The 13309-nt window shown below is 55.3% G+C and overlaps 1 protein-coding gene across 1 annotated transcript in view; it reads right to left on the reverse strand.

Moving 5' to 3' along the window:
• Positions 1 to 2341: 2341 nt before the first annotated feature.
• FIGNL2 (fidgetin like 2) overlaps positions 2342 to 13309 on the reverse strand; it is a 33196-nt gene continuing 22228 nt past the window's right edge. The window contains exon 2 of the mRNA XM_039472541.2: positions 2342 to 7012. Within this exon, the coding sequence (XP_039328475.2) occupies positions 5034 to 7001 (1968 nt within the window). The 5' untranslated portion in view covers positions 7002 to 7012 and the 3' untranslated portion in view covers positions 2342 to 5033. The remainder of the gene's footprint in view (positions 7013 to 13309) is intronic.

Below are 13309 nucleotides of genomic sequence, written 5' to 3' on the forward strand. Positions count from 1 at the left end.
GATCTCTTGACCTCGTGATCCACCCGCCTCGGCCTCCCAAAGTGCTGGGATTACAGGCTTGAGCCACCGCGCCCGGCCGTGAATTCTTAACTTACAAATCAGTCCTGTCCTCAGCCTAAACTCCCACAAGGGCTTCACTATGGAGCCCCAGCTCCTAACAGGGCACGGCAGGCCCTCCATGGTGAGGTCCCCACTGACTCCTCCAGCCTCACTCCTCTGACTCCTGCCCTCACTATCTTGTAACACAGGCTCATCGCACAGCACATATGATGCCGTTTCTAGCCTCCATATTTTGTTCAGCTGTCCCCCGCTCTTCCTGTGTAGGAAGTTTTCTTGACACCCCACCAAGACCACCACCACAAAGTCGGAATCTTTTCCGGGTATTCCTTTTTTTTTTTTTTTTTTTTTTTTGAGACGGAGTTTCCCTCTTGTTACCCAGGCTGGAGTGCAATGGCGCGATCTCGGCTCACCGCAACCTCCGCCTCCTGGGTTCAGGCAATTCTCCTGCCTCAGACTCCTGAGTAGCTGGGATTACAGGCACGCACCACCATGCCCAGCTATTTTTTTTGTATTTTTAGTAGAGACGGGGTTTCACCATGTTGACCAAGATGGTCTCGATCTCTTGACCTTGTGATCCACCCGCCTCGGCCTCCCAAAGTGCTGGGATTACAGGCTTGAGCCACCGTGCCCGGCCCTTTTTTTTTTTAATCGGTCTCCCTCTGTCACCCAAGCTGGAATGCATCGACGTGATCTTGGCTCACTGCAACCTCCGCCTCCCAGGTTCAAGTGATTCTCGTGCTTCAACCTTCTGAGTAGCTGCGACTACAGGCATGCACCAGCAGGCCCAGGTAATTTTGTATTTTTAGTAGAGACAGGATTTCACCATATTGGCCAGGCTGATCTCGAACTTCTGACCTCAATGATCCATCCTCCTTGGCTTCCCAAAGTGCTGGGATTACAGGTGTGAGCCACCACGTCCCCAGCCATTTCTGGGCATTCTTGACATAACCTGTGCTTCCTCCACCAGGGCACTTATCTGGAAATTAGAGGATTTATTCAACAAACATTTATTCAGTGTCTTCTGTGTACCAGATAATTGCACTAGGTGTGTGAATACAAAGACTAATTTGATGTGGCCCTCCACCCCCAGTAGCTTTATCCAGTTTTATTATTTATTGAGAGAATTTCACTCTTGTTGCCCAGGCTGGAGTGCAGTGGCATGATCTCAGCCACCTCCCAGGTTCAAGCAATTCTCCTGCCTCAGCCCCAAGTAGCTGGGATTACAGGCATGCACCACCACACCCGGTTAATTTTTGTATTTTTAGTAGAGACGGGGATTTTCCATGTTGGTCAGGCTGGTCTCGAACTCCCAACCACAGGTGATCTGCCTGCCTCAGCCTCCCAAAGTGTTGGGATTACAGGTGTGAGCCAGCACACCCAGCCCAGTTGTATTTTTAAATGATTAGTTTTTGAGCTTTTCCCACCTAGACCATGGATTATCCAGGAACAGCAGCGGTGCTTGACCCGTTCTGTATCCTCAGTGCCATGCCCGATGTCTGCATACAGTAAGGTGCGAAACAGGGGACAGGAGTGGAGGCAGGTGGGTCTGGACCTCCAAGAGCAGAGAGGCTTGTGGTCACTGGACTCTGGGGCAGTGCCTGAGAGCCCCCACCTCCAGGCACACTCACATTTGTGGCCTTTTTGCTTTGCAGGGTCTCACTGGTGCTCACCCTGCCTCCTGTACGTGTGCAGTGAGCCATAGCAGGGAGCCTGGGTGCACCGCTCCCCTGGTGCTCTTGGGCATGCTCAACAAACTTGCCTAGAGTATTCAAGGACCCAGCAGTTGTGGGTCCACATCTCTCACGGGCATCTCTACAGAGCTTTTTCAGCAAGTGTTCCTTCCTAGATTTTTCAGTCTCCCAGGTTATGATGAGCTGTCACAGATAGAGTTAGGGGACTGATGGATGGGGCAATGGTAGACAGAGGACACCACGTGACCTGAAATACTGGAACTAGCTGTCTCCACACCCTGCCCTGTGCCCACTTTATTTCCACTGAGAATGGAATACAAGTATAACCCTAGCTCTATTCAATAAGGGCTGCTGCAGGTTCTGGATGCCCCTGCCTCTTTAGCAACCCCCGCTTCCTCCATGCATTCATTTCTTCACTCATTCAACAAACATGTGAGCACTTCCTTGCCCCAATACTTTGTGGGAATACAATAAGTCTGCCCCAGTGCTGAGTGTCAGAGCTCAGAACGGCAGGAGGGCCCCTTACCCAGGGCTTCTCCTCCCCACCCCACCCTCAGTGCCCATTCCTGTAGGCACTCACTGTGTTACAGTGAGTCACAGGAGTCCTTGTTCCTTGTTCCTGAGGACATTAGGAACACCCCACCCAGGACATCAGCAGACCTGGGTGCCCAAACATCTCCCAGAGGGCTCCCACATCCCACTGCCCCCAAGAAATCTTCTGCAAACCACATGTCATCGCTTTAATACTGTGTAATACTTTTTTTTAAAATACAGTCTCTTCTGAGGTAGACAGACCACAACTGCAGAGCATCATCAGACAGGAGATAAATACGTCCATGTACAACACGCAGCAAAATGAGGTAGAAATGGTTACAGTGGGAGGAGAGGATCCCAGCGCCAGTCTGGGTAGAAGAAGGGGAGGGGCCCGCTTGGAAGTTGCCCTCCCCACTTCCTGCCCCTGGATTCTTTGGTATGCCCCCCCAACATTGCCAGAACTGGACCAGCCCTTCCCCTACCTGCCCCAGTGCCCATGAGGTAGGTGCCACTAGGCTGGGGGGGGGGTGTCCTTGTGCAAAGCTCCCCAAGCCTGGGGAACAGGAGGAGCCTAGTAGAGGAAGCGGTGGGGACTCCACCTCCCAGAGCTGCCTGCCTCTTGAAGGGAAGGCTAGGATCCCCTCCCTAACTTCCCTGCACCCTCCACCCCCCACCCCCCCCAAACATACACACCTGAGAGAGAACCCCTCACTCCATGCTCCCTCCAAGGGTCTTTTGCAGCCTGCAGCTGTGATCCTGCAGCCCACTGCTTCTGAGGCACCAAAGCCCTGCAGTCGGCTGGCTCCAAAGAGAGGAGGAAGGGGGGGGAGAAAGCAGGGCAGCCTTCCAGTCAGCACTCCTAGGCCAGCACAGGCCCTGGGTCCCTGAAAGGTCACCCACAGACACCCTCCCAGCCAGGGGGGGAGGCAGTAGACTCTGTAGGAAATGTACGGGCAGGCAGGGAACTGGAAGGGAGGCTGAGATGGGAGAGAGAAAAAGAGGTGGGGAGGGCATGTCCCCCCCGCTTGGACCAAAGATCAGAGTTGTGAAATGGGCTGGGGTGTGGGAGGGGAGCAAACTGCTAAAGCCTCTCTAAGGGAAAATTGGTGGGAAGGAGAGGAATGTGGTTCTGAGAGAGAAGGGCTCCAAGCCTGGTAGAAAGTTCAGGCAGGACTGAGACTAAACCCCCCAGGTCAAAGGAAACGCCCTGTCCATTTCCCTCCCCTCTCCCAGCTCTGGAGCTCCAGACCTAGGACTCCAGGAGAATGGTGGGAGGCATGTTTCCTCGCAGAGCCCCCTCAGTAAGGGATGCTCATCCCTCCTCAGAGCCTCCCAGCAGAGGTGGCTGAGGTCCAGTAGCTGATTTTGTGGCCAGACTGTTTACCCAGATGGAATTCTCCTAAGTCACTGGGGACCTCTGCCAAGGTGGGGCAGGTGACGTGACCTCTCTGGAGACTTTCTGCTTAGGCCACCCTCACATTTGGGCCCTCTCAGCCTACTTTCTGGGTCTCAGGAAGTAACTGGGCAAAGGCATCCTAACTCTGGATAGCCCTTCACAGAAAACACTCAGCAGAGGGGTGGGAGTGGGAGAGGGGGCGGGGAGCAGCAGGAGGGGAATAAGGCCTCCCCTCTCTCAAACCCCGCAGCCCACTCCCCACACTCTTGCCTAGGCCTTGGCCCTGGGGAGGAAGCCCTTAGGAATACATTCTGCTTCTGCCCAGGAATAGCTAGGGTTTCACTGAGGCCTCTGGTCTTCCTCTCCCCTTCCCCGTAAGTCCCATTTTTTTGAGTGTCTGGGAGAATTTGCTCCCCTGAATGGAGTGGGGGGGGGGGCGAGGGCAGGAGTGGGGGGAACACAGGAGAGCAGCCAAAATCTAACATTCTTTCTGAGGTCAGTTTCTTCCTGAGTTGTCAAAATAAAAAGAAAAACAGCAAATTCTACACATCTTACAAAAATAAAAAGCCTAAAATATGAAACAAGCTACATTTCTGGGATCTCCCCTCAAAAACAAAAAACTTCCCTTCTTTGGGGAATTTTTCCCTTGATCCCTAGACCCTAGGTTTCGGATGGGTAAGAGGTAACCCTCCTCCCCTCCTCCTCAGCCCCTGGGCCTCCAGAGCTCCTGCAAAGGGCCACTGCAGTCCAAATGAGAACAGAAGGCAGAAAGAGGCATTAAAGCTCAGGGACCAAGAGGCCCAGGATGCTGGAGAGCCAGGGATAGAGAATGAAGTACAGAGGGTGAGGGATGGAGAGCTGGGGAGGAAGGTAGGGAGGGAGGGAGGGGCAGGAGAGAAACAGGGCCAGCATGGAGGGCGGGGGTGTCAGTGACAAGGCAAAGGAGAGAGAAAACCAAGCGAATGCAGAGAAAGGGGTGGAGAGAATGAGGGAGAAGAAGGGTGCCATTCAGATAGCGAGGAGACAAAAGCGTTGTGGCAAGAGAGCAGGAGTTCCTAAGGCCCCGGGTGCCAGCCCATGCCGGATCTGCCCGGTCTGCCGGGCGGAGATGGCGAGCTTCCAGTCCACAATAAATAGGAAAAACCTGAGTACACGGCGCATATGGCATCTATCTGCCTGGCAGAAGCATTTCCTTCCCCCCCCCCAAAAAAAAAAAAAAATCCACCGGCAGAGCCCTCCTGTCCCCGACCCCACATTCACCATTCCGGCCCCTGCCAGCCGGGTTTAGTCAGTGACAACCCTCCCACGCGGAGGCGGCGGGGACGGAGGAGCAGCGGCCTCCCCGCGCGCCGTCAGTGTCCGGAGCCGTACATTTTGTCCCATTCCACGAACGTGTCCAGTTCCTTGGCGGAGGTCCTAGGGCCCACCTTGGACAGCGCCGCCTCCAGGTCCTTGTAGGAGAGGGGGCGCTGCAGCCCCGGGAGGCCCGCCCCGGCCGCGGCCTGCTGGCACAGCTGCTCCAGCTCGCCCCCAGAGAAGCCCTGCGTGCCCTGCACCAGCGCTGCCAGCTCCCGCTCACTGAGCGCGCAGCCCTGCTGGGCCAGCGCCCGCTGCAGGATCTGCCCGCGGGCCGAGCTGTCGGGCAGCGCCACGTAGAAGCGGAGCGCGAAGCGCCGGCGGGTCGCCTCATCCAGAGCCGCGGGCCGCCAGGTGGTGCCTACGACCAGCACGCCTTCAACCCCAGCGCCGCAGCTGCCATCCAGGCAGGCCAGGAGCGGCACCTGCAGCGCGCCCCCTGCCGCCGCGCCGTCGTCCCGGGAGGGGAGCAGCGCGTCCAGCTCGCTGATAAGGAGCACTGAGGGCGGGCGGCAGCGTGCGGCCGCAAAGGCGGCCTGGAGGAGGCGCGCGCCCTCAGCGGAGCCGGGCGCAGCCAGGGTCGCACCGCGCAGGCGCAGCAGCGTGGCGCCCAGTTGCGTGGCGAGGCAGCGGCCCAGCAGCGCTTTGCCCGCGCCCCGCGGCCCAAAGAGCAGGACGGTCCGCGGCGGGCGCAGGCTGCCGGGGTAGGCGGGCGGCCTGAGCAGGGGCCACACCAGCTCCTCCTCCAGCGCCGCCTTGAGCGCGCTCTGGCCCGCCACATCCGCCCACTGCACTGGGGGCCCGCAGTCCACCATCTTGCTCGTCACCAGCTCCAGGGCCCCAGGGTCCACGCCGCCTTTGGGAGGCTCCCCCGACGGCACGGCGAACCCCCCACGGGGAGCCGGGGCCCGCTCCGGGAACTTTTCAAAGGCCTCGAGTTGCGGGCCGTACACGGCGGAGCCCAGGACCTTGAGGGGGACGCCGCCACCGTACTTGCCCGACGCCTCCTCCGCGGCTCCCGGCGGCTTGGCCCGGAACCCGTTGCCCCGACACTCGCCGTTGTCGGCGGCTGGGTAGGAGGCGCCATCGGCCGCGGGGGCCTTGGCTGGCTCGTACACGTACTTGCGGTAGCGGCCCTCGGCGCCCTCGTCCGCGGCCTTGCGCTTCAGCGACAGCCCGGCCTCGGCGCCCGACGCGGCCGTGGGGAAGCCATAGGCGGCGGGCGGCGCGGGTGCGGGCAGGGGCGTGGGCGCGGGCAGGCCTGGGGTCAGGTAGGGGGCCGGGGGCGGCCCCGGGGGCGGCGGGAGCGCGCCGTAGCCGGGCTGCACCGCATAGCCCCCAGCGGGGTAGTTGTACAGCGGCGCTGAGGGCCCGTACCCAGGCGGCGGCGGCGGCGGCTGCAGGAGCGCGGCCGGGGGCGGCGCGGGCAGCGCGGCGCCGGTCTGGGAGCAGTAGCCCGGCCCCAGGTACCCCGCGCCGTAGCCCGGCGCGTACTCGGGCGCCGCGGACGGGCCCCCGCACGCATTGCCGGCGTAGAGGGGTTCAGGGAGGTTCCCGGCTAAAACTGGGGAGCTCCCCAGGGCCCCGGAACCGCCCCCACCGCCCGACTTGGTTCCTGGGAGGCCCTCGTGGAGTGAGGCCAAGGGGTAGGATGGCTCCGGCCCTGACCAGGGCTCGGGGTCCCCTTTGGCGCCGTTGAGGAAGGCGGCGTCGCTGTAGCCGCCCAGGGCGGGACGCTCGTAGGGAGAGTCCAGGACCCCCGAGTACTTCTCTGCGTAGCGCTTTAGGAGGTTGGAGGCAGTGAGGGCGGATATGTCGTCGTGTGCCCAAGCGTAGTGGCAGCGTTGGCGACCGCCAGGGGGCAACTCCAACTTGTGGGCGGGCGACGGGGTGGTGGAGGAGACGTCCAGGTGCTGCTCTGGCCACTGGTTGAGGGGCTGGGCGTGTTCCGGTGTCCAGTGCATCTTCAACAGAGCTGCGGGCAAGAGACGAGAGGGCTGGTGACGTCGAGCTGCTGAGGACCCAGCGGGCCACTGCTAACCATAGTCCAGTCCGCCTAGACGGTGGCTTGTGACAGGCTGGGCTTCCGGCATCCACCGCCTACCGACCCACTCTCCCGGGGCCCTCCCTCCAGGGACCAAATACCCCTTATGTCCTATGATTAAAGTTGAGACTATTTTCTCAGCGCCCAGTTGGGTCTGGAAATGATGTGGTTGGCCCTAACTTCACCTTGTAGGCAATGGTTATTATTTTTGTCCTGGCCACTCCAGTCATGTCCTGTGTAGGACACGTGATCCTTACTTTCAGACCTTACTTTCTAGTGAAGGATTGGACAATGGGTGGGACACCCCAGCCCTGGGAATAGTCAGACTCAAGTGAAGCTCAGCAACAGATGTTTGTCACCCACCCACTGTGTGCTGGCCACTACAGAGGCACCAGGGTTATGTAAAGAGGTGTGTGAGGCCTGCCCGGGATCCCTGGCCTAGTGACCCAGAAGTTTATTATTCCTAAATGCTCTGTTCACCTCAGCCTTTCCTGAGATTCCAAGGCCCCCTCTGGGCCTGAGATCAAAGATGCTGGTGTATGGCACTACCTTATCCATGGGAAACCTCAGTGGCTGACCAGGAGCATGCATTTCCTTCCCACTTGGTTTTAGCTTCTGCCTGATGAAGTCAGGGCACCTGGATTCCAGACCCAGCTGCATGTAATAGCTGTGTGCCTGTGGCAGGTGCTGCCACCTGCTTCATTCCCAATAGGGCTCACCACAATACAAAAATATGTACAACAGATAGGTCATATGCTGCAGAAGACAGGGGAAAGTTAATACACAACAATACACATCATAGGATATGGACCACACATTTGTCTCTAAGCTTCTCAGTAGCCAATAAAGAGGGAGAAGTAGTCAGACTCACTTTGCAAAGTAAAAAACACTGTACTTTAAAAAAGCAAAGGTGTTTCTGTCTTAGAGATCATAGAACTTTTTTTCGTGGTCCTCAGGAAGCAGACCTGTGAGATGTAATAACCTCCTTCTTGCCCTCCATGCTGTGAACACAGCAGAGATGTTCGGTGGCTGTTCCTGATACTGTCCCTTAGCACCACCCAGCATGAGCCAAACAGTCTGGTAAAGGAGATCCGGGGCTTGAGGAATGGCTCTGCCTAGGCATGTAGCTCCTGTGGGCCAGCCTGATAAAATATCTCAAAGGCTAAGAAGCCCATGTCACACCCAGAGACAGCTGATGCTGATGATGGTTTCTCAAAGCTCAGATTTTGATTAAGACAAGTTTCTTAACAGATTCACATGTTCTCATAGGTTCAGCATTCTTTCTTCAACAGATTTTTATGGAGCAAATCCCAAGTGTTTCGCTAGGCATGGGGAAAGATTAAAAGGTGAATAGGATGGTTCAACCAGGTAGAGGAGACAGGTAGACGATGGCCTCTGTGAAGTGAGAAAATGGAGGTATATACCAAGGGCACTGGGACTCAGGGGAACATTCCGAAGAGGTGGTGCCTTTGCTGGACCATGAAAGGTGAGGGATCAGGTCGACCAGACAAAGTGAGTAGGGCATCCCAGATCACAAGAACAGCACCTTCAAAGGTGCGGGGCACAGTGCCTTCAGAAAGCCAGGGCTGTCCTAGCTCACGTGCCATGTTCCCTTCCTCAAGGCACTTTACTGCCACCTTCTGGAAAGCTACCGTAAACCTAGTGTCTGCTGCCCTGGAATTGTGAATTGTGCCCTGTTAGTAGAGCTGTTGTGCACAACCGACATAACCACACACTTCGAGTCCGTAGAGAACATCAAGAAATATTGGGTCACCAGAGCTTTGACAGTGGGTGTTTATAGAAGAAGAGGCTGAAGGTAACCCGGTCTCTGCTCAGTTCTCCACAGCTGGCCTTCCTAGCAGCAGCTTGTTGACAGCACCCCACCCCTGTTGATTCTCTTTACTTCATGTGGCTGTGACCTGATATCAATGGAAGAAGACAGTCTTTGAAAATAATTTAGTCTCTTCCCCACTCCCCTAAGGAAGGCATGAGCCATAGATGTAAAGCTTAAAAAGGAAGGGACGTGAGTTCTCGAGGTTGTCCCGCCCTGATGTGAGAGGTGATGCTGGCCACCGGGCAAGAGGGAGAACAGAGACTAACAGAGCTAAGTGCGGTGTCCTTGGGGATAGATGTGCAGCCCTCCAGCTCTTGCTGAGAAGGAGCTCTAAAGATCAGAGACATTACCTGCTGTGAAAGAGGGTGATTTCCTGGAACATCAAAAATCATAAGTGGTTCTAGCTGCCGAGTCTTAGGAGGTAACATCAAAGTTACTGGCCTGGTGGCTCACATCTGTAATCCCAGCACTTTGGGAGGCCGAAGCTGGCGGATCACCTGAGGTGAGGAATTCAAGGCCAACATGGCAAAAGCCTGTCTCTACTAAAACTACAAAAATTAGCTGGGCATAGTGGTGGGCACTTGTAATCCCCGCTACTTGGGAGGCTGAGGCAAGAATCACCTTGACCTGGGAGGTGGAGGTTGCAGTAAGCTGAGATGGCACCACTGCACTCCAGCCTGAGCAATGAGAGCGTGACTCCATCTCAAAACAAAAAAAGTTACACAAATGCCAGTATTGTGTTACTATCCAGACTACAAATCTGTTTTTTTTTTCTATTCACTATTTTCTGTGCTTTGTTTCCTTAACTTAATATGGAAAAAAGATATTTGACCTTGATGACAGCATTTACCCTGAGCATATTACACTGGACAAGCTGGGGAAAGGGCACAAACAGTAAATGAAGAAGGCTCAGATCTGGACTTGTCCATACACATCTCCTCCCCCCACCAGCCCCTGTGCTCCTAATGCTGTCAGTGATGTCATCCCTCCCTCATCCCCCAGACTTTTGGGCCAGGCTCCCTCTCACCAGCCCCTGGTCAGTCCTTGAGTAATCCTCACTCAAACCTCCACCTGCCAAGGAAGATCCTCTGACCCTGGCCATCACTGAGAACTGCTCTACCTCGGAAACTATGGACTCCAGTAAGCCACCTGCATTCCTCCACCCCAGCTTCATACCCATAATATCTCCTGTACTCCACAGCTCAGCCCCTCTCTGTGTCCCTTCCAGAGAGGGGACATTGTCTATGACATTCCATCTAAACCACCTGATCTCGATCCTCAATCTTTAGATACTGGCCCTTCCACTCCAGGTAAATTTCCTCCCATTTTAGCCAGGGCAAAAAATGAAGTCATTGGGTAAATCTCCCTTACCTCTGGCCCTCTTTTTACTTTTATATCTGTATCCATCTTGCACCCAGAAGGCCTCAGGGTCCATCCACCCCAGCCCTTGGCTCCATCTAGGTACTGGGTCCCTCCCCACAATTAGCTTAATTCAGTCACATCTTCAAAATGACCTCTCTTGACCCTGAGTTCCCCACTAGCTGCCAGCTCATTCCTTTTTCCTTCTTCATCCTTCTTTAAGGTATCATTGTCTAGAGGCAGGGACATGGCATCTGCTAGAGATCCTTTCAATAGTCTAACCGGGAAGCAGGACACCAGGTCAGCATCTTCTGCTAAACCAAGTTCCATAGTGCTATGTTTTCCTCTGACGCCTTCCAAGAGAAAGATTTTAGCCACCCAAGGACCAGCCTCAACCTAAGGGCAGGAAGAGGGCAGAAGTTTGAGAAGAGTGGGCGAGGTTGCCTTACCTGCACACAGGCTCAGAATACTGTCTTACAAGAGTCTGAGTACACACCCAACATGCACGTGCACACCAGGGATGTGCACAGGTGTGCACAGCTGCAGGCACAGGTGCTTATGTTCATGCATGTCCCTGGCACGCACACATTTAAAGTGTGATCTCACTTGGGTGCTTCTTGAGAGGCCCAGGCCTGCCAGGAACTTCCTCCCCTTGCCCACCATAGGTGGAAAATGTTGTCTTATCTCCCCCACCCCCAGGCCAGTTACAGCCCTCTTGCTTTCACACAGAGACCTTGGGCCTGCTGCCACTTTGTCTCCCACAGGGGTCTCAGGAAGGCTCTCCCCAGGATGGGGATCCCCTGCTTCCTGTCCAGGTTGACAAATCACCCTCCAGGGATCAGTGATGCTGGAGGTGAGGAAGGGCCCCAAGGACATGGGAGCAAGTGTAGGCTTTGAATCCAGGCCCAGACACACACTGTGTAACCCTGGGCAGGTTGCCTGACCTCACTCTTTCTGAACCTCAATTTCTCCATTTGTACTTTTTTTTTTTTTTTTTTTTTTTTTTTAGTAGAGACAGGGTTTTGCCATGTTAGCCAGGCTAGTCTTGAACTCCTGACTTCAAGTGATCCAACTGCCTCAGCCTCCCAAAGTGCTGGGATTACAGGCAGGAGCCACTGTGCCCAGCCAATTTTTCCATTTGTTAAAGGGCATAACATATGTCATGCTGAGTGGCTGTGAGGATTTAAAGATAATGCATGTAATGGACACAGTCCAGTGTGGGGCACAAATTACAAATTAACCCAAGCAGTGCCCCAAACTTGCTGAGTGACACTAAACAAGTTATTTCCCCTTAGGGTTGGGGAAACTTGGTTAATGTTCTGTGAAAAGAGTTTCCTTCCAGTTCTAATGTGACGGGCCAGTGCTCACAACATTTCCCCAAAACTCAAGCACTGGGGGCAGAAACAGTGCCTGTTCTGTTTTACATCTCTAATGCAGCCCTTGGGACAGCTCTGAGATCAGTACTGTTACTGTCATCCCCAGTCTACAGATGAGGAGACTGAGGCACAGAGATGAACACATCTTCAGGGTCACATGACTGACAGAGTGGAGACAGGACTCAAAGCCCAGGCCTGGAACCACTTGTCTGCAGGGGCTCTGTGGCCCAGGCCTTTGTTCTTACAGCCAGAGAGAAGCCTGAGGCCATTCCACACTGCACTCCTACACTCCCCAACACTCACTTCCTGGCCCTGTGGAAACAGTGGCTTGCCCCAGGTGCTATGTATTTACCCTTCAGACCAGGCAGGAGAATGTGTGTCCTCGCCCGGTAAAACACGCCAGTAGAGCTGTCTCTTTCCCTGTGAAGGGCTATCATCAGATAACCAGACACATCCTAGGCTGGGTACACAGTTCCTTATTTTGGGTTTTGTGGCTTTCCCAGATGGTACCTGGGACTCTATGGAAAAAACGCCCTCTCTCTGAAACTGCCCAGTTTGGGGAGCAAGGTTCTGTTCCTGAAGCAGCTCTTTCTCTGCAGACCTTGGGGTGACGCGCTGCTATACACATAGGAAGCTGGAACCCTGCTTGACTCTACCCACAGGACACAGCCCTTCAAACTCACAGGCAATCAATCAATAGATACAGAAAGAACTATTGGATGGAAAAGTAAAGTCATTCCTAAAATCCCTCCCCTCTTTTTCAGGAAGTCTTCCAAGATCCGTGGGGGTTGATTCAGCCTTCACAGCTGGTCAGAACACTCAAGCATGATTTCCCCTGTGGTCCTGCTGCCCACGGGTGCTGCAGGTGTCTCTCCCATCCTTGTGGACCACAGGCTCTGCATGCACAGGACCCAATGCAGGCCGTAGGTATCCCCCCAGCCCACTGTGGCTTCCTGCAGCAGCAAATGCCCTGAGCTGTCACTCTGTGACCATGGCGAGGACACTTAACCTCACTAAGCTCCACTTTCTTCATCTCCCCATAGAGACCGTTGGTTTAGATTGGTAGATTTCCAACCTTCCTTTCTCATTAGAAACACTGAAATAAATTTATACAGGGTGAGGAAGAAACCCCAACCACACAGCATAACACCCACTTCCAACCCCTGAAGGAGACTCCTAAGGTCCCTTCCAGATCTTCCAGAAATTCTCTGCTTCTGGATTCCGTCACTCATGTGGGAGGGAAGGGACTGGACCAAACTGGGCTGGGGGCAGGGTAGGCAAGGAGGGGCAGCTGTGAGCCGGCTCCAGGCCTGTGTGGCGAAGGGGCCATGCCTCTGGGCAAGCCTCCTCCGAGCTCCATTATCTCAGCCTGGAACAAAGAGGCTGGAAGGGAGAATCCCATTGTCGGCCTCCCTTATGGAAATCTCATTAATCTATTCACCAAGGCTCCCACAGGCCTTTTGTCCCAGGCTTTTTGTCTGCTGCTTACAACGGATGCCCCAGGGGGTCTCTGGCTGCCTGGCAGAGCTTGAACAGGACTGTGCCCCCTCCTCTAGGCCCTCCCCCTCATGCCAACACCCCCCCCAAACCCTTGACTGCAAGAAGAGAGGAGAGGGAGGGGTAACAAAGGAGGAGTGGTCACCTGCCACAGCCCTGGCA

This window comes from Saimiri boliviensis, chromosome 7, assembly GCF_048565385.1.
Source record: "Saimiri boliviensis isolate mSaiBol1 chromosome 7, mSaiBol1.pri, whole genome shotgun sequence".
NCBI classification, from domain to species: domain Eukaryota; kingdom Metazoa; phylum Chordata; class Mammalia; order Primates; family Cebidae; genus Saimiri; species Saimiri boliviensis.